Genomic DNA, 20,527 nt, shown 5'->3' with positions numbered 1-20,527 from the left:
ACCGCCGGTAAAGCCGCTCTTGACGACAATGGCATACGTGCACTGTGGGCACATATCCTGCCTGGGTGCATGATCGTGTTCAGCATGCCCTGGGAAAGCTGGTTGCGAAGATGGAGGAGAACGACAAGCCCGTCTTTGAGCGGCTTCACGTCCCGAAGTGCACTCGTGAGCCGATTCTCCACTACCTGAGGAACTGGAAGGGTCTAGCAAAAGACTTCCACAAAACAGCACCAATCAGAAAAGCAGCTGCTCAGCAACGACAGCGCGCTAAGATGCAGCAAATGGTGATGGGAATCCCCCCGGAGATGTCAGGGTTTGACGATATGACCCCGACGAATTGCGAACTTGATCGGGACTTCTTTGACAACCTTGGATTTCTGCCGCCGCCTGACAGCATTGCGCCATCCGTTGAGCCCGCACTTGTACCGCTTTTGGACGCGTGTGACGATGGTAAACCTGGTGGTGAAAAGGCGTTGAAAGCATATTTGGACGCAAATTGGAAGGTAAATGTGACGCTCATCGATATGGAATGGGAAAAGGAATGGAGAGTTTGTGAGCCTGACCATGGAGAGGCAGACGTTACTCCATTCGTCCACTTCGACCCCATCGAAGTGCTGGGCCACCTTTCTGCCCATTTGCCTATCGGTCAGGCTAAGGTGCACAAGGATGAAAACGCGATTGGCCTTATTTCCGCCTTCTTTGATCTGCTGACAGACACGTTGTATTACCCTAATAGGCCTGAGATGACTGTCGAGGTCGTTCTTGGAGAGATGACCGATTTCATGGAGAGGCTGAGATATAACTGCCTCGAGTACCGGTCACAAGCTGCAGAGGATGGGTTTGACCCAAGGAAGTTCCCCAGAGCCTATGACAGGATTCATCTCAGTAACGTAACGTAAGTCACTCCATGTTTCCTTAGGGAAGTTTGGGGGATGCCACTTAAAATTATCGCATGGCAGGGATTATGTCGGAGGCTTGATGAACCCGCTTCTCTTTGCGGCACCATTGTTGAAGGAGCCAGGCAGCTCTGATGTCCGCTTCACAGTTCTGTTAAATCCTCCCAAATTCAAGACGCATGAGCAATTCCAGGCTGAGTATGCCTTGATGCCATCAGAAGCCAACATCACCAACCACTTCCATCTCAAGCGTGTGCCGCCTCCGCCTCCCTCAATGTCACACCCCCTTGGTTCTTTCTTCGAAGAAAGTTACTTCGTCTGGCAATTGCAGCCTGGTGAGAAATTGCCTTGGGAGAAACTCATGGCAAGACCCCAACTTGAAAGGTGACTGTGCGGATTCTTCCTGAAGATATGTCTTCCATATCTTCGGTATACGGCCAACCAAGATGACGCTCCGGTCATCGCTCCGCTCAACCTGACAGTCTTCTTCAGATTGATCTCTCAGCTGCACGAACTTGGATATCCGGCCCACTGGGTCTCCGGAATTCTCAGCTCGATTTGTGAGGGCACCATCACCACCACAACGCGCGCGCCAACGGCGGAAGTCATCACGCCGCAAGAAGTAAACAAGGTATATCCATCGAAGATCAACGTCGCACCGTGGAAGGCAGCACCTTGTTGAGCCTGTGGCGTCATCTTTTCCCGTTCGGGATTTCCACTTCTGGAAAAGAAGCGGTGGTTGCCGCAGATGGGATTTGCAACTATCGCATCAATGTGCCTCGCTTTTCGGGGGACCAATTGCGCGAACCTCGGTTCCAGCTTGTCTTTTGGGATGTAAGCCAGGGGAAGCCGCCGCGCAAGCTACGCACGCTCTTGTCAGACGACGAAGTAGGCGATGGATCAGCAGCAGCCCAGGCCATCCGCAATAAGGGCATCCGTGTCGTTTCGGCATTCCGTTATATGGTTGACACAGAGTCTGTGAATTTTTGGCTCCGGAAGGACATCGTGGACGGCATGCTCAGTGGACCGGGTTAGTGGATGGCTTATTTATGGAGGACGGACAATTGGGAGAAGCTTACCGAGGCAGTCCCAATTGCAACGAATCTGGAGATGGGGGGAAGCTGGAATGGCACCGCTTGAGTTAATATCAAATCTTTTGGTCATTGGGAGATTAAGTTGTACTGGTCACGAGGCGGTAGGTCGCTCGGTAGCCTGAACTATTGCCTACAGTACCAGAAATCCTCGTCATATTGCTTCATCGGTTGTTGACGCTTTGATTCGGGCCTGACATTGAGTGTCCCAACGAATAACGACAGAAAGAGGAAGTAAAAGACTAGGAGAAGGCGAAAATGGGAATGACTGATGAATTGGCGTCCGGGAGAAGAATCCGGGGAAGAGGCTGGCCCACAGGATTTGGAAAACATACATGGTTCAAAGTATAGTCCGTTACGACTGCCACACGAAGGAAGTTGCCCCAGACCTTTAGGCACCTTCGATAGCTCTTGCCTGGTTTACCAAAGGCAGAGATACGTTGATACGGTGTACAATACCTTACCGTGTAAGATACACTAGGGCTGTTGTACGTTACACACGAACCCAACTCGCACAACGGAACCTTCCCGGTTTTCTTGGTGAATGCTGCACTCCGACTTCCTGTAGACTACAAAGTGTGAGTTTCCATTTTGACGAGCTGTAGAGTAGATCACTGATACTCGGATTGTCCGACGCCGACCCAGGACGGATCATCTTCCCTGACGATAAATTCGGATAGAGACAGTTATATCGTACAATCAGCACGAACTGTGCCGCAATGCCTCGAGCAGCAGCTGTTAAAGACGGAAACGTGCGGAAGTGGTTGGATGACGTTGTGTTCAGTTCTTGGCATGAATAACGACCGACTTCGGTTCAGCTTCAGCGTACCCCGGCACTTCAAACCTTGCAAAGACATGGGCATCGTTACCATCTTTGAAGTTGAAAAGCACCGGAGCTGAGCTCAGAGTGAGAAAAGACGAGATAAGGACCCGTCAATGTTGACGCTCAGCCGCCGGAAGGATCCAAGCAGCCGACTAGCTCACCAAGATCGAGTGGGCAGACTACGGTAGGTATATCAGTCGCACCGATATGTGCCAGGATGCGTGCCAAGTTGTCAAAATGTCAAAAGCGCCGCCCTACAAGGTTGGAATTTAAAGCTCAATAGATAAGGCGAGGAGCACTCGGCCGTCGACTCAACCAACAGCCAATGCATATCCGGGACGATAGCCTCTTTAAAAGGCGCCTCTATTGTCGCTTTTGGCAACTCGGCGTTGGCAACCGGCGAATAGACCGATGGCTGCTTCGTATTCAGCCGATCGAGACGGGCCAACAAAGCAACAGGACGATGGACGGGCCTTGCCGTGCGGTATTGGCCGTAGAAATATAACCCGATTCTTGGAAGTCCATGAGGACATGATCACGGATTGCGATCACCGACGGTGAGAAGTACGCCGCTGACAAGACACATTAGAGTATGGTTCATCAAGGCAAGGCAGCTTGTTATTGGTCCAAGGGTTAGCAGTGACAGTTTTGATGAAGGCAAGATGGATGATGCGGGGGACATCTCAGGTTTACCGGGCTATAGGACCAACCTGCCAGTTGAATCGTAATCACCAGAAAGTGATATGCAATTCCACATACGAGCTGCGAGATAGAGGAGGGGGTCCATTATCATGTTGCAGTTTCGGTCATCCATACCCCCAATTCCTCCCAGTCGGAAACCGGGCTGACGACAACGGCGTGTGAAGAGGCGGCTACCTTACATACATGACCCGCGTAGCTGTTCTGGCCCAGGTTCACCTTGGTGTCCGTTGGTCATGACGAAAGATGTCTCAGGAAGTCGGTCGAAAGCCACTGTTTTCTCTTTGAAGCAGTTTGTCGCCTGTCTCGTTGAGGATCAACACCATGATACAATGCCACAACCAAGCACAAAGCAAAGAGAGGAAAGCAGAAAAAGAACGCATGCGGCACTGCCCGCTCCAACAATCACAACCGAAACTCGCAATGGCACTGCGAGTACCTTGTCTTTTCATCGTGAAGATCACATCACTCCTAACCCAATCTGCCTCAGGCGTATGGAGACATGCTGTTTTTGTCCGTTTCAAAGTGTCCGGCATTGGCCTTGTCAACTTCTGGGGATCAGATCCACCATTCACCCCTCTTAGTAATACCGACGATGGTCGTGATATGTTTCGATGTTTGTGCGTTTCGATAACATCACATCTCGTTCGAGATATCCTGTCGTGATCCCGGACGATAGTTTCTTTCTGCAGTGCAAGTCTATCGGGAATATTGATGCACCACGCAAGAGCAATCCTCTGCAATACCCACTGAATGTACACATCCACTGCTGCACGCACATGTACTGCGCTGATACCCACTGCAAAAAACACAGACAGGCAGCTCCCTGAATCCGGTCTGCCGAATGAGAAGACGCTGTCGAATCACGTCTTAACATTTCGGCCCGCAGCGAGGCTAGATTGTCGTGGGCTTCGCGGTGGACGCGGAGGGCTTGGGGCGGGCTGGCGAGCACCGACCAGGCGACCACAGCGCAAAGCAAAGAGCAGAGTTCACTCTCTGGGTTCAGTTACGAGACTGCTGATTGGTTGACCCGTCAGGAAACCCCCAAATCTCTCAAGTTCCTGATGGGGTGTCCTGACAAACTCGAGCGGGTGTCCAAGGATTTTGCTGCGAAATCTCACGGGAGCCCACTGTGAGCCCACTGAGCCCGCAGCCCCAAAAATGCTTGATTTTCCTTAGCTTCGGCTTTTCTTTCAGTCGCGTTCCAGCTTTGGTTCTGTTCGTATCCATCCGATATCTAATATCTCTCCTCTTCTTTTCTCTGCCTGTCTCCTTTTCTTTCTTCCTTTTAGATCTGGTCCCGCGCCTTTGGAAATTGAGATTGGGGTAATGTGCTACCTGAACCTTGTCCTTGTTCTCAAGCGCGGAGAAGAATAGACGACAGAAACCCGACAGATTGTCACTCAAACAGCAAGAGCATTGACAATTGCCCTGACACCTGCAGAGAGGTACCTCTACACAAGTAGCGCCTGCCCATTGGGAGAACACTCTCGCAAGCTCGGGCAGCTGATAGCGACTGGATTTACTGGGGACCACTCTGACCCCAACGCCATTTTCCTTTCGCGCTTCGCAATCGGGAGCAGCGCCCAGCCCGCCTTCAATCGCCATCGAATTGACGAGTAGGGAACCTTCGGCTGTCGGCCCCGTTACTTGGCAACAGCACCCTTCCTTCAACTTTACTCCAACTTTCAACTTTGCAGATTTCGAGGTTTGAGATTCCAGAGATTCCACTTGGAAACTTGTTCCCTGGGTGTGAGCCCATATTCCTCTTATCTCCCTCAACTCCCAAACGATATCCACACCAAAGGGCCACTGGCAAACATCCGACCTCCCGACTTGGCTAAGCTTGCAGTAGCATTTTGTCTTGCATACGCCTCACTGCTGGAACCAACCGCATGCCACGACTCTTGGAGAAAAGGCGACATCCCACCAAATAAACCTCCCGAAGATCAGAGAGGGAAGAAAAAAGTCAGACCGTAAGAGCCACCCAGTCGCGACACTGGCTGCGCTGTGTTTCCGACCAACCTACCTTACCCTGACCCGTCGTTACCTGCTGTGGCACACCAAGACCGCCCGCCACTGGCACCAACCCTGGAATGAGGACTCGGCTACCTGGAACCTCAGAAGACGGCGATACATGTCCTGTCGAGGCTCCTGTTCCTAATAATGTCGACTTCCTACTACACCAACAACTCCAACAGGAGCAAGACGTGTACGCAATCTCGACAACAAACGCGACAACATCCCCGTCGATAGCGCCCATAGCACCCCTCCCTCGACCCCCGCGACCCTCGCAGTCCTCGGCCGCCGAACGAACCAGTCCCGAGTCGCCCTCTGTGCGCCAGTCCCCTACCAAGCGCGACCGTAACCCCGGCCCTTCCTTTAGCCCCGGCGCCGGCCCATTGAATCTCGAGCACCAGCCTCCTTCTCAACAGTCGCAAAACCAACAACACCAGCAGTCTTTCTACGCGCGAAGTAGGCGCTCCGGCAACTTCAATTGGAAACTGTCACACTCTCGGAATGGATCAATAGAGAAGCCTCCGCCTTCCTTCTTCTCTTCCTCCTTTTCCCACTCGCCCTCCACTCCACCGCTCTCCCTCGGAGCCCCTGCGAACGGGGCCGTCCATTCGAAAGAGATGGAAAAGGAACAGGAGCAAAAATTTGTTGGCAAGCGACCGAGGATACGAAGTCCATGGGCCATCACGTTCGTGACCCTGCTCACCTCTATACTGGGCATTGGCTTTTTGGCCCTCGTCGTAAATTCTTCCTTCACGCGACACATTGATCCCAAGGGCTGTCGCATGTCGTACATGCGCCCTGGCTACGCAAAATTTGACGATTTTGATACGGAGCATACTCGTTTTGCAAGCAAATACTCGTTATACTTGTATCGCGAACTGGGCATCGAGAATGATGCAAAGGTATGGGATGAAAAACCTCCAGTACACCATTACCTCCCCCTTTTTGCTTACTTTGCCATTGTAGGTTAAAGGTGTTCCCGTCCTCTTTATCCCCGGAAACGCCGGTAGCTACAAGCAAGTTCGACCCATCGCCGCCGAAGCCGCTAATTACTTTCACGATGTGTTGCAACAAGATGAATCCGCGATCAATGGTGGCGCTCGAAGTCTCGACTTCTTCACAGTCGACTTCAACGAGGATATCACTGCCTTCCATGGCCAGACTCTGCTCGACCAAGCCGAATACCTGAACGAAGCGATACGCTACATCCTTTCGCTTTACCTCGATCGGACCCGCTCAGACCGAGATCCCAATCTGCCAGATCCGACATCAGTTATAGTCTTGGGTCACTCGATGGGAGGTGTTGTGGCCAGGACCATGCTTATCATGCCCAATTACCAAGCCAATTCCATCAACACCATCATTACCATGTCCGCCCCGCATGCTCGGCCCCCGGTTTCTTTCGACAGTGAGATCGTCAAGACCTACAAGGATATCAACGACTACTGGAGGCACGCATATTCCCAACAATGGGCCAACAATAACCCTTTGTGGCACGTCACTCTGGTTTCTATTGCGGGCGGTGGTTTGGATACCGTTGTGCCATCGGACTACGCCAGTGTCGAATCTCTCGTCCCCGATACGCATGGCTTTACCGTGTTCACTACGAGCATCCCGAACGTATGGACGAGCATGGACCATGCGGCTATCTTATGGTGCGATCAGTTCCGCAAGGCTTTGGTAAAGGGAATCTTCGATGTCGTGGACGTCAACAGAGCTACCCAGACAAAGCCAAGAGCCGACAGGATGCGGGTCTTTAAGAAGTGGTTTCTTACAGGGATGGAAGAGGTGGCGGAGAAGACCGTGCCGTCCAAGGATCCTTCGACACTGCTTACTCTTGAGGACAACCTGAATTCGGTGATTGCGGAGGGGGAACGCTTGGTATTGAGGAGTCTGGGTGCGAGCGGCGCAGTGCGCGCTCACCTCCTACCTATACCCCCGTCAGGATCGCCTGAAGCGAAGCGCTTCACCCTCTTAACGGACCAGAAGCTGGATATATCTAGCGAAAATGGGAGGTTGGAGGTTTTGTTTTGCAGCGTTTTCCCGATGCAGCCTGGTCAGGCGGTAGCAGGTTTTGCGGCTCAGATCAACCTTGCCGGAGAAGGTAGCGCCTCCACACGGTTGGCGTGTAACAATGCGGCCTCGGATGTTGTCACTCTCCCGGCATCTGTTCAATCATCGCAGTATCCTTTTTCGAAAGACGGGGAGCCCATGAGGACCCCTTTCTCATATCTCCAGTATGACGTTGAGGATATCGCCGAGCATCAGTACGTTGCTGTCATCGAGAAGGCCAACACTCCGACCCCGGGTTTTGTGATTGCCGAGTTTAGCGATGTTTCTCAGTCACACCGAACAAGACACATCAGCCTTCGTCGGCTCCTCGCTTTCGGCATGAAAATCCGCCTCCCCTCCTCACGGCCCATGGTCTCCGAGCTCAAGGTTCCCACTATGCAATCAAGTCTGTTGGCGTACAACCTGGAAATTAGCGAGCAAAACTGTGGTGAACAACAGGAGCTCTTCGCCCCGTTGGTTCGACAGTACCTGACGGAGCCGTACGAGTCCAAGTTCTTTGTCAACGCAAGGGAAGCTGCCGTGAGCATTCATGGTGTTGCGCCGTACGTGCCTCCGCCATTGAAAAGCAGATCGACAGAGGATGGTCTCAGTTTCCAGTTTTGGACTGATCCGACCTGCGCCTCCAACATCAATATCAAGATGAGTATTGATGTCAGGGGCAGTCTGGGCAAACTGTACATGCGATACCGGACTGTATTTGCCGCGTTCCCCTTGCTGGTGGTTACGCTTGTCCTGCGCAAGCAGTTCCGCATCTATGACACTACTGGTGTATTTGTCTCTTTCTCTGAAAGCTTGGATCTGTGCTTGAGACAGTCGATTCCCTTGGTTATTGCCTTCCTCACATTTCTGTCACTGTTTATCTGGAACTCGTCATCATCGACAACTGCAAACCTTTGGAACTGGGCCAATGTCACATCTGGCGCGATTGATTTCCATCAGAATGATTTGCTCATCGGAACACAAGATCCTTTCTTTTGGTTCTTGATACCGGTGATTGCGCTCATCTGTGTTGGAATCTGCACCGTGTTCAACTATATGACTCTCACCCTTGTACACGTCTTGAGCACAGCTGTTAGTCTCCTGAGCTTCCGGCCGGGATGGATTCGTAACGAGGAAAGACGCAAAGCCTTGCCGCTCCCTGCGTTCTATCCTACTTCACCAAGGCGGCGAATGGTCACCACCGCCATCTTGTTGGTCCTCGTTTCGACTCTGATCCCTTATCAGTTTGCGTACTTGGTGTGTTGTCTGGTACAGCTGACCACCACGGTTCGGGCACAGAGAATCGCCTCGGACCTGAAATCAGCCGCCAACTCCAACTTTTACAACTACGCCCACTCCCTTCTCCTGCTTATGCTCTGGATCCTTCCCATCAACCTCCCCATCTTGGCGGTCTGGATTCGTAACTTGGCGGTCCACTGGCTCACCCCCTTCTCATCCCACCATAATGTTCTTTCCATCATGCCCTTCATCATTCTCGTGGAGACATTGACCACGGGCAAAATGGTACCCAGGGTTAATAGCCGGTTCAAACACTTCACCAGTGTCCTTCTGTTCGGCATTGCCCTCTATGCCGCTATCTACGGCGTCTCTTACGCATACATGCTGCACTACCTGGTCAACCTGGTAGCCGCCTGGTTGGCCATCGTTCACTCGACATCGGACCCTTGGTCGGTTCTTTCTGGCATAAAACACATCAGCTGTACCCTGTTCGATGCGGGAAACACCAGCAATGTCGGCGGAGTTAACGGAACGACCAACCCAGTGCTGGCCGAGGAGCGTAAAATGAGGAAGGACCCATGATAGAGAAAAAGAGAGAGAAAGAGGAAAGTGGGAAAAAGAAAAATTAAAGACCGTGGCTTTTAATATCACAACATCCACCCCATCCCCATCGCCGATGACGGATTAATGTCTCCCTACCGTCCACGGATACCGTTCTTCTGTTCCTTCAGCCACGCGTTGACAATAACCAATCAGAGAATTGCATACACACGCAAGACCGTTATAGACTTATATATACTACACATCCCATACATCCCATATATACATACATACCCCATTGATACCCCAAAACGAATAGCCGTGGTTGAGTCTGTTCAGCGCGCGCTTCATCTCTGTCTGTCGACTTTTTTTATCAAGTTACCTTTTGCGCGTACAACAACTGTACATATATATCTCATTGTTCGAGTTGGATACACTCCAGTCAGAGAACAATATGAATGATGTTAATTACCCTGTTCTCTCCATGTCTCACCGTGCTTCATGTTGTATGCCATCCACTCCCTGTGTTGTGGCCCGCAAACATTCAACTTTCACAGTAAGGCATAGGTATTTTGCAGTCCGGAGAAGTCTATAAGCAGACGTTTTTGGACTAACCAGTACATACGGCCATAGATAGTGGACAACTCGTGATCTCGTCCGCTTTCCCATAGATAAGCCACTATATATTGGAGTAGTTTTTGACACTGCACTGTAAGGAATTCTTCCTCCTACTAGGTCATTACCTAGGGATCCGACATAACAAAGCCCAACTCGCTCCCCTTTGAAAGAAACAACACCTCATTCAACTCAAAAATCCCCCGTCCTGTCCTCTCCTGTAAACGACAACTCATGGACATCTGAAATCTCACCACTACTGTGCGGCGCAGTTGAAAGATGAGGCCTTGTTATTATAAGCTCCCAGTGTGCTCAAACCGGGATAACTTATAGGGAGTTCGTCGCCGCTGCAGCCAGGGTTAGTGTTTGTTGTTTCGTTAGTTATTTTTCTTTTGCTTGCCTGGCTATATGATAATATAGAGTAGGTAGAAGAGCATACTCTTTGTCTTACAAGCGGAGTAGAGCAGTGGAACACTGAATGCCAAAAAGAAAAAAAGAAGAAAAAAGAGAAGGGATCTTGGAAAAACTTGCGCGTACAACGTGCACTAAGACCCCTCGTCTGGACCAGCGGAGGTGACCCTTCTGGCGTAGCCCGCGTCCAGGTTGTCTGCCAGTGGCAGTATTAGTTAGTTATTGATTGTTTAGTAGGTACACTACCTGTAAGGGGAGGGTAGGGGAGGAGGACTTACAACAATCATTGTAGGGCATGTCGAAATTCTGGCAATCGCCCTTGAAATTCTCCCCGGTGCAGACGTAGAAGCTGGCTTGCGCGCTCCGGGTAAGGAGGAGGAGGCCGAGGCTGAGGATAGAGCTGGCTTGGATTGTCAACTGCATTGTTGTGGTTTTGGGATTTGGTTAGGTGGATGTTCAAAATGTTTGGTATGGTGGTGGTGGTGTCTTGGGGTGTATTGAGGTGATGATGGGGTAGTGGGAGGGAAAGGATGTTGAGTTATATAAGATGTATATCTTTGCATGGTTGTCTGGAGACTTGTAGAAAGTGGATATAAGGGAGGCTCAACACTCCGTAGTTCTCGCCGTGGGAATAACATGGTGTTTCGTGCTGTATATGAGTCGTACAAATACCGAGGCTCACCTAGAACGTCAGTCTATGAAGTGAAGCCATTCAGAAACCATGTTTGTGTATGAAACCGGAGACAACTGAATGGGCCCCATTCAGTTGTCATGGGGCTCTGAGAGAATCTGGGTATAATGTATCATGCACTGGTACACATATGTAAGTTAGAACCTGTTATATGATATGTTCGCCAGCGTTACCCAAAATACTCAGAGCTATGTACTAGACGAGTAGTGCGACCCGGTCTTGTCTTATAGATTCAGTATCGAGTCTATATAGGTAAGAATCTTGTGTGAAGAGAGCCGAGTCCTTGGTAGATGTGTATCAGAAGTTGACCCAGTAAAGCATACTATAAGTCAAACATACAACTGTCCCGCGGCATATCACAAGAGGTTAGGTACGCGGGCAAAATAGTCTATTTCAGCGGCGATAAGAGTGTTTACATAGCTCTCGATGTGATCTTCCATTTTGAGACGGCCGAACGGTTGCACTGAGGTGTTGCGAGCCGCATAACGCATACTCGGAGTCGCTAGCCAGACGGTCGATTTTGAGGGCCTGACGAGTACCTGAATTGTCTCACTTATGTTCGGCGAGGCCAGACTCTTTCCTTGGCAATGAAAGGCTGGATTATGGGTTGGACCTTCTCATGGAGAGGAAGGAGGTTGCAAGTGGGAGGTGCAACCGTGCTAACGAAAATTGAACATTTGAGTGATAGGTCCAAGAGAAATTGTTAGTGTGAGCGGAGTTTGTATGGGATTTTCGCGCTAATACACTAACAGCACCTGCTAGTAGTATTCATGGGAATGAAGAATATGAATACCATGTGTATCTCGTTTCTTCTGTTTCCCTTTTTGTTCCATCATCAGTAGCGCCTATATGATTCTTCTCCTGTTCTCTTTCATCATTCCATCTCGCTTTCCCAATGCTATTTCTTGCGAATAGCCTGACTGTTTCCCGTTCTTGCCCAACGTCCTTGACATGGTCAACCTCAAGCCCGTTCTCACATTTCCCATCACGATTTACAACCTCCGGATTCGGGAGAGAAACCTAGAAAGTGTCCACCAAAGAGGACCCTTCAAAGCTGACAGAAGCTTATGTATTTCTTGGTATTTCCCCGGCGTCTTTTGTCATCCCTTCGCGTTCCTGAAAGTCGACGCCATGTGGTTCCCGCTACGGGTGAGATGGGGTAGGATCCCCGCACTGCGGGGGAATGTGGGGGTTGCTCCTGCCCGGTTCTAGGTCCTCGAGAGGTCCTCTCCGGGGAATGGGAAAACCCTGGAACTTGACTCTATCTTCCTGTCCATCTTCATTGATTATTCTCCTGTCTTTCCCCGGCGTCTTTCTGCTAAGCTAACCGGGGATCCTACCCCTCTCGACTGCGCTGTTGGTACCATCACCCGGCACTTGCTATGACCTGCAGCGCTGCATACCAAGGATACCATGCGGGTTCGGGAAAACCTCTCCAACATCCATCAACCATCTCAACGCGGGAAAAGCAACAAATCAGGCTGATCTGCGGATGGCACACACTGTCCTACGATGACATGCTGTACTGCCGGACAGTGGCTGGCATGATGAACAAGTGGTTAGTAAGCTTCATGCTAGCAGGTAACTATACTAGCTTCGGTCATATTTATGAGCTCCATTCCCATGTGCTGGGGTGCGTGGCTGCTGCTGCCCCTCATCATCCTTCTTCTCCGAATTGCGGCCTTGACTATTGTTTTGACTTGACTTGGGAAGCGGTGATCGAAAAAATTGAAGTATAAGTGTGCTACCTGAAATCAAGAGAGTTCTTGTGTCGGTTCATTGTTCCAGTCCATTGCTTTCCGGAAGTTCAGAAGAAACACAGCAAACATGTCGTTCAGCCGTGAGTCCAACCTCTCCTCCAGTTGTTCCTTCTCCAGGCTGGACAGTATTTCCAAAGAAGACACGGAGTACATCTACCAACAATAAAACTGACACTCGAATCTTATCCAGGTCTCGTTAGATTCGTCCCCAAGGGCGATGATTCCAAGGTCCTCATTGGCGAGCCCGTCGACAGCCAAGTCGATGTTGGCGCTGCCGTCCGCAAGGGCGAAGATGTCGAAGTGAATGTTTTCTCCGGCACCTCCGTTCTTGACGCCGGTTCTGCCACTGGAAACAAGGCCATCATCGACCGGATTCTCTCACCCGTCACTGCTCAAGAGGCCGGGACCATCCGCTGCATTGGATTGAACGTGAGCTTCTCTTCCCCTCCAACCTCCCCCATCGACACTTGCCCAGGTCCTCAAGTTCACATTGAGCAGTACAGCTAATTGTCCCCTCAAAAACAGTACAAGAAGCACGCCGAAGAAGCCAAGATGTCCATCCCCGATATTCCCACCCTCTTCCTCAAGCCCGCCACCGCTCTCGCCGACCCTTACCCGGCGCCCACCATCATCCCCAAGCACACCATCGAGTCAGACTCGGCCGACTACGAGTCCGAGCTGGCCATCATCATCGGCAAGGACTGCAAGAACGTTTCTGAAGCAGATGCGCTCGACTACGTCTTGGGGTACACCGCCAGCAACGACATCAGCAGCCGTGCGTCGCAGTTTGCGCAGACACAGTGGTGCTACTCCAAGGGATTCGATGGCAGTTGCCCCATTGGTCCCGTGCTGGTGAGCAAGGAGGTCATTGGGGATGATGTGGGTGGACTGAAGTTGAGGGGGTTGAAGAACGGGAAGGTGGTGCAGGATAGTCCTTTGACGTGAGTTTCTCTCCTATCTCTTCCTTTCTATTTTGCGGGTGGAATACTAACATATGGTGAATACACAGTGACCTCATCTTCTCGGTCCGAGAAATCGTCAGCTTCTTGTCGCAGGGCACCACGTTGCCCAAGGGTACCGTTATCATTACTGGTACTCCGGCTGGTGTGGGTTTTGCGAGGAACCCCAAGGAGTTGTTGCATGATGGTGATGAGTTCGTGGTGGAGATCTTGCCGCATATTGGCAGCTTGTATAATGTCATGCAGAACGAGCAGTAAGAGGAGGGAAAGATGCGACGGTTGGGTATTGGAAGGTCGGATCCAGCGGTTCTAGATTGGGAATTAGCAGTTAGCTAGAGAGCTGATCTGGAGTGTTAACGAATGTCACGAACAATTACGATGCAGAAGACCTTTCAATCCCTTTGCGTCACTAATTATCTATCCTTAGCACGGCGGGTTGGCATGTTTCCTGAGGTACGTTGTTACATACTTCCCTGGGCCCTCTTGAATATTTGGAGGAGAACAGCCTTGTCAGACTTGCTATTCAAGAGCCAAACATCCTTAATCCTTCGTGATTTGGCAAAGTTTAACGTGCGGCATGTTGAGATTAGTTTGTAGTTTAGACATCCGACTTTTGCTAGCAACCAGAACATGAGCTATCTTCTGGTAGTTTCTAAGAGTTGGCCATTGTCCACCCAGACATACGCTCCATCTACATGCTTCGCTGTCATTACGAACATACGATAGAGATATGTCCGTCTAATATCTATCGGGCTCTTTGTTGGAGCAATCGTGAATCAACAAGTACTGTGGACGAGATCTCCTGGCACGACCTTGACGCTCACGCGGATTCTGTCAACCGGTGGTCTTGCTTTTATGACATATATCGTCCAATTTCGGACTTGAAATCTTATTTCGTCGGATATCTCAATACCCCAACTCCATCCCATTACATTTGTACAGTTGTTCCTGTCATCCGAAGTCTTCACAGAACCGCAACCGCAACCCACAGTATTCCATCCCTTCTCTCTGTCAACTTTCACTACCGCTTAACCCAACAAACTGGGCAAATTCTCCTTGATATAATCCACCACTGCATCCGGTCCCTTATTCACCTGCAACCCCTGCGGCAGCGAGAAAGTCTTAAGGTCCTCGCCCACCACGCCCTTGGCGATGGCAATAATCTGCTGAGCTTCCTCGGGAGTCCACATCGATGCCGTGAACTAGGATAGGATATGATGGTTAGTTTTTCTGTTTAAGATTCCTGTCCCTCTCTCTCCGTTTATTTTCAACTTTTCACATCATGCGCATGCAGGGAAAATAGACAACAAACAAAAAAAAGGGGTGGAAGCGAAAAAAAACTGGGAGTAAGGGGGCGGATGGATGGACAACTATGGTACTAACCAGCACGTTGGGTTGGTGCTCTTCGACTACGGACTTGACTTCGTCGATTGCTATTGATTGGGTTTTCGTCAGTAACATTGAATGGAGGTAAGAGGGTACAGGGGGAAGGGAAACTCACAAGCAGCGTTACCGGCGTGAATAATGGTGTACATGTCCTTGACGTCCTCGACGACACGGCCGATGAGACGCTTGGCGCGGTCGGGAGCCGTGTTGACGGTGACGAGCTTATAGGGGCCGGAGGGGGAGGACATTGTTGGTGCTGTCTTAGTTTGTTCGTTTGTTTCGTTTGTTTCGTTTGACGGTGAACGGTAGGTAGGTAAAGGAGGATTTGAGGCCTAGAATACTAGCTAGGTAAAGGGATTGTGTGACTGGGTGAAGTAATGGTTGGTAGTAGTTGACGGAACTTTTCACAGACTGTAATGATGAGGATGATGGAAGTAGAAACTTTTCAAATGGAAACAACAAAACTACAAAAGAAGACCTGTGAAAATAAAAACATGAAGAGGTCAATGATCTTCCAACCTTCTCACAACCTCGCCACAAAGACTACAGGTAATTGTGGCTTCGGGATCACCTATTCGCAACCCACGCGCTTCAGGAACCCAAAAAGTAAACCCGCCTGCCCTTTACACGTACAATCCTCTTCCCCTTGCCATGTGACAGGAACCTCACACATACTTTAATCCTGTCGCCCACCAAAAGACTTATTCGTACCTACTTTGCTTCACGACCCCATCATCTTGTGTGTTTTCCCCAAAGACGACGGGAACGGAGTGAACTCCAAAAAACGCGGGGAAGCGGGACATCGTCACATCGCGCGCCCCGCAAATCCATAGTGGAAGTGCCGGCCGGTGTCGGTGTCGGTGGTCTCGGCATTTAGGACCCCCGAGTCTTTAGGATGATGACGACTTGGTTCTCTCCCTGGATATTCTTGTAATAACCTATTCATTCGACGTATGGCATGGTGATAACCTTATTCTTATGAGAGCTTGGGGCAGTGGCCTTTTCTGCGCTCATGAGCTTGGAACGGAAGGAAGCTATCACCGACAGCATCGATACCATCCATTGATATTAGATAACCCCCGCGCACCTTCCATTTGCAAGTTAATGGGAAGGAAGTCATCTGCTCAGTCGTTCGTATCCCATACCGTATGATTGCGGGGGACGGGACGGACGTGACAGTCCCGAAATGTCACCATCGCCGGTAGGTACTAGAGCCAACGGAGGATGAACCGCTTTCTGAGTGATGATATTGTGCAAAGTTATTTCATGTCATTCAGTAAATTTTGATGCCATTCCAGGGCCTTCAGGTGTGCATTAGCCCTGAACGAGACGTAGATTTGGGGGGGGGGGGGGCTATTTGTTAGCGTCTTTGGGACAATCCTTTCTCCTTACAACGGAAGTCGGCTGCCTGGAAAGGGCAAGGGCGAATGGTTTTCCCGGAAATACTTACATGGAAGTCACTTCCACTCTTTCCCTTTTCAGCACATGACTGACATGCGACGAAATCGAGGAAATTGGTGTTGACGTATGCTTGATTTCGCTGGAACTGGGAAAGGAGTAATTGAAATTGTCGATGGCTCCTTGGGGAACGCCTTCTTTTTGCCACACCGTCACCATTTTTGGCAGTCTCACAGGGGGAGAACGGCATTCAATTCAGGGGAATGGTCAGAGTCGCGAGGAAAACCCTAACCCTCCACAACCCCCTTTTGAAAAGGACCACCAGAGCATGTGACGACACTGGTGCAATGGAGAACACTTACGGGGTTGTTCGAGATGCGAAACTTACCATGAAGATAGGCAATATGAACTGAGGTTGAATCTTGTCGCTATTCTTGGATGCGGAGGAAATCAACCAGACGGTGGTGGAGTTCGCCTATGTAATTAGAAGCATCATCCGCTATCCGAAGCTCATCGGAGGTCTGCCGAATCTCGATTCGCTTAAAACAAATACGCAATAATGACGGAACCGAGGATGGATGGATGGGTGACTTGATGACATACAGGTAAGTGTATCGGGAAGACGATAAGCTGGGGTAAGATGAAGGCTATCTCCAGATGTGATCCGGTACTTCAAGCTAGGCGACACAACTCCATCCCGCGTGTAGCGCGGCATGTAAGACGGTAACCGACACTGCTGCGTCACGGGACCCTCAAGCTGTTTACCTGTGCCACAAGAATCTCGACGACCAAGGAGAGATGAGGGAGGCTTATTGTATTGCCATTGCGGTGTGCTTGGGGCGAGGTGCTGTTCATCCTGGGAATTGCACGAGAGGTTGTCAGGCCCATAGAGGATCTGGAGATATCTCTTACAGGACATAAAGTGAAACCTCAGCGCCTATCAAAAGAATGTAATATCGGAAGGCGGACAAGGCATTCGTGTGATACAGTTCGGGTCAAGGCGAGATGACAAGCCAGGGGATCCTAGGCAGAGTCGTGCTCTAGGGGAGTAGGCCTTCCGAGAGAGGTCGAAAAGGGAACTGATTCATCATTCAGTGCCTACGCCTCCTGGCTATCTTGATTCTTTGGTAGCTTCCGAATGCAAAGAAGGCAGCGGCTAGCACAACCCCTTGTGTTGGACTTGTACTAGTGCCGTGCTGGGACTTTGATATCGCAAATTGTCGGCATCATGCTCCCTCAATAATCGTAGAAGAAGACGTTACATGCGTTGGTACCATGGACGGTGAAGTCAGGAACCGCTTTCCAGTAGGGATGAGTTCTAGAGGGGAGTATCTCGACATTAGATTCAGGGCTCAGGCGTAAAGAGCAGCAAAAGAAAAGAGGGCAAATCCTCAGTGGTTGCTCAACAGAGACGAGCTGAGAACGATTGCGGCCCGAAGAATGGGAACAGCAGGTCAACCTATGCATTGGCACATTGGATAAACGGCCAATCACTGGCTGAATTGGAGCCATGGCGGACTCTTGCAGTTCGCATCCATCCCCTTGGGTTCACTAGGAAGCCGAACTCCGGCCGGAGGTAGGGATGTTTGGCTGGGATATTGAATCACTAGTACCTGGTGTAAGTGGCCAGGCAACCAGACTTGCCAGGTACTGTACCTTGCCCGGAACACCGTCCTTTCTGGCCACTCATCAACAGCCTCGCTAAGCCAACTGTAACACATCCCATTCCGACTTGCCGAGTGATCGCCTGGCTGGCTGCGAACACTGCAGCAAACCCCAACCTCTGTTTCTGCAGATACGGTGCACGCATAACCTGCAGATACGGTGCACGCATAACCTCCGAGCTGTTGTGGTGGCTTATGGTTCACACCTCGCTACAGTGCTTCAAAGAAGAGGAAGAAAGTTCTTCGGGAGGGAAAAAAGGTGATGAAGACAACCAAAGCACCGGGTTTGGTGGCATTGACGCCCAATTCTTGTGCTGATCAAGCTGGGTGCTCGTCCACATTGGACAAGCTTGGCAGGGCCTAGCTGAGATCAGACAAAAAAGGTCCGAATCTATACCGATCGTCCGTCTGGGTACCGGTAAGGCAGCGGTATGTATCACTACGATTGATCCGCTTCGAAACAGACAGTGACTGTTGTCATCTGCTGAAAGGCCATAAAATCCACGTACGAAGGACACCAAGTGAGTCGAGACAGGAATTCCCGTAGGTAGATGGAACGCAGGAAAATGCCCTTGGGCCGCTATCCGCTTGTGTTTGGGTCTCGTGTCTTGGTCTGACACAATGTCTTAGGCGACCATCACATCCACTGGGTACGGTCAGTGTTTGCCAAGACGAAGAACAAGCCTCATGGTCCGCCACGAGGAAGACACAAGCCGCATTGCTGGCAATAATGATTCTATGTGGTCGTTAGTAGATTGAACATCAACTCACAAAGAAGACATACATTGACATTCCTACCCTTGAAAAACTCGATCTGCTCTGGACGCTCCCGTTGCCCGGTTCTTCGAAAACCTCCTGGCCACCGTGACCTTGATGAAGGCCTTACCATGTTCTGGGGAGTTGGCAACTACTGTCTGAATGCTCACTCATTGTGTGAAGGTGCCATAAGATGAATACGCAGGTGGACTATTTAGAGAGTTTGGGCTGGAAGTTGCATGGTTCGCATGAATGAGACAGGGGACACAGAACGGCTAAGTCCAATAGGCTGAACAAGGCGTCATTGACGGAAGACACAATTCCAGCTTCTTCTGTGAGGCTGGCAGATCTCGCAGTTTCGTAGAAAGTACCCATGAGGGGGTGATGGGAAGTGATTCACGTTAACTGCTGTCCAAACATGGTAGGAGACGAAGTGTCGGTTGCTATCGTGATCATGTTAGGCCCCATGTTGGCATCCTTGATAGTTGCGTGGTCCACACCTCGAGAGACCGGTCTCCGCCAGTTGGATTGCCAGATGGTACTACTGTGAGACTCGTGCTTTTTGGCCTTCATGCTTGCGCAAAAAGTACCCTGGCGTTATGAATCGGCGTGGAGTAGAGACTGGACTATCGTAATCCCTTCGCCGGAGCAATGGCTGAGGTAGGTCGTGATATCCTCTTGAAAATCATTTGTGGGTTTGATATCCATGCAAACCGGTGGGTTGAGTGTGTGATGAACTACCGTTGGTACAATGCTGCGATGCTACATCAAGCGGAAGGTAGTATGCCATCGGGACGGCACACTCGCGGTGTTGGTGCCTACAGTGGGCTGGTACATAGTCAAACAGGCATAACCGGCCATGTACGAAATTCTGCAGTGACATCCATGGCTGGTGTGAGGTGGAAAAGAGAATTGGACAAAGAGAAGCCCAGGAGAGCTTTCATGCAGACGTTGCTTGGCCCAGGTCCTGGGATTGGCCTCGATGATTGGCGGGAACACTGATTGACTTTGGCCGAGTAAGGCGTAGCGCATTCTGGGAGGTCCTGGCGTGCCTGGAAGAAGACCTCACTTGGCTTGGTTGAAGTTCAAACAAACGACAAACATCCGTTCCATTGACAGAGGTAGTCATACTGGATGAGTTGCGAAGCCGGCGGAGTGGACTGAATTGAAGCGAGTCGGACGTGACTGCCATTCAATGCGGTCCTATCGAGATGGTTGCGGGGAGTCGGTTAGTTGGATGAAATGGCCTCGTCAGCGATACCTCTAGGTACTTGCGCCAGAGGGTGCACTGGCTGTCAGTAGGCAATAGCCAAGGCAAGATGGAACGGCATCTCCCGCGATAACATGCCTGATGGTTGAGAGGAGGAAATGGCGATGAGTGATGACACCCTGTGTGCCGGCCAGAGAGGTTCTCATCAAAGCCGCCTGGAAGTGCAGGAGCGAGCCATTGTGCGCGCCCCTCTTTGAGTCTCTTGCCATTACGTTCCTGCTACTTTGTACCGTAGCAATAGCGGGAGGAGAAGGTTGG

The 20,527-nt window shown here is 50.7% G+C and overlaps 4 protein-coding genes across 4 annotated transcripts; 3 read left to right on the top strand and 1 right to left on the bottom strand.

Moving 5' to 3' along the window:
* Positions 1 to 110: 110 nt before the first annotated feature.
* SMAC4_01856 (uncharacterized protein) lies at positions 111 to 1,931 on the top strand (the record flags this gene model as incomplete). Its single annotated transcript, XM_003348785.1, has 4 exons — positions 111 to 895; positions 960 to 1,280; positions 1,389 to 1,518; positions 1,716 to 1,931. The coding sequence occupies 4 exons, from the start codon at positions 111 to 113 to the stop codon at positions 1,929 to 1,931; spliced, it is 1,452 nt and encodes a 483-aa protein (XP_003348833.1).
* Positions 1,932 to 5,600: 3,669 nt separating this feature from the next.
* SMAC4_01854 (uncharacterized protein) lies at positions 5,601 to 9,841 on the top strand. The gene is made up of 2 exons (XM_003348784.2): positions 5,601 to 6,430; positions 6,495 to 9,841. Exons 1-2 carry the CDS (start codon positions 5,606 to 5,608, stop codon positions 9,399 to 9,401), a joined length of 3,732 nt encoding a protein of 1,243 aa, XP_003348832.2. The 5' UTR covers positions 5,601 to 5,605; the 3' UTR covers positions 9,402 to 9,841.
* A 2,394-nt stretch (positions 9,842 to 12,235) lies between these two features.
* SMAC4_01852 (uncharacterized protein) lies at positions 12,236 to 14,481 on the top strand. The gene is made up of 4 exons (XM_003348781.2): positions 12,236 to 12,916; positions 13,027 to 13,265; positions 13,362 to 13,777; positions 13,846 to 14,481. Exons 1-4 carry the CDS (start codon positions 12,904 to 12,906, stop codon positions 14,051 to 14,053), a joined length of 876 nt encoding a protein of 291 aa, XP_003348829.2. The 5' UTR covers positions 12,236 to 12,903; the 3' UTR covers positions 14,054 to 14,481.
* A 60-nt stretch (positions 14,482 to 14,541) lies between these two features.
* On the bottom strand, positions 14,542 to 16,524 carry SMAC4_01851 (uncharacterized protein). Its single transcript, XM_003348780.2, has 3 exons — positions 15,297 to 16,524; positions 15,179 to 15,228; positions 14,542 to 14,997 (listed from the first exon to the last, which is right to left on the bottom strand). Exons 1-3 carry the CDS (start codon positions 15,427 to 15,429, stop codon positions 14,824 to 14,826), a joined length of 357 nt encoding a protein of 118 aa, XP_003348828.1. The 5' UTR covers positions 15,430 to 16,524; the 3' UTR covers positions 14,542 to 14,823.
* Between the last annotated feature and the right edge of the window lie 4,003 nt (positions 16,525 to 20,527).

Source organism: Sordaria macrospora, chromosome 3 (genome assembly GCF_033870435.1).
Source record: "Sordaria macrospora chromosome 3, complete sequence".
NCBI lineage: Eukaryota > Fungi > Ascomycota > Sordariomycetes > Sordariales > Sordariaceae > Sordaria > Sordaria macrospora.
This window is presented reverse-complemented; position numbering and strand designations above follow the sequence as displayed.

Bases quoted from the DNA above. Each gene is read 5' to 3' on its own strand.
- SMAC4_01852 (XM_003348781.2), top strand. The intron at 13,266-13,361 runs GTGAGCTTCTCT...CCTCAAAAACAG, and splicing joins TCCGCTGCATTGGATTGAAC to TACAAGAAGCACGCCGAAGA. The intron at 13,778-13,845 runs GTGAGTTTCTCT...GTGAATACACAG, and splicing joins GTGCAGGATAGTCCTTTGAC to TGACCTCATCTTCTCGGTCC.
- SMAC4_01854 (XM_003348784.2), top strand. From the start codon at position 5,606: ATGAGGACTCGGCTACCTGGAACCTCAGAAGACGGCGATACATGTCCT. The intron at 6,431-6,494 runs GTATGGGATGAA...TTGCCATTGTAG, and splicing joins GCATCGAGAATGATGCAAAG to GTTAAAGGTGTTCCCGTCCT.
- SMAC4_01851 (XM_003348780.2), bottom strand. From the start codon at position 15,429: ATGTCCTCCCCCTCCGGCCCCTATAAGCTCGTCACCGTCAACACGGCT. The intron at 15,229-15,296 runs GTGAGTTTCCCT...CCCAATCAATAG, and splicing joins TCACGCCGGTAACGCTGCTT to CAATCGACGAAGTCAAGTCC. The intron at 14,998-15,178 runs GTTAGTACCATA...ATCCTATCCTAG, and splicing joins AGCACCAACCCAACGTGCTG to TTCACGGCATCGATGTGGAC.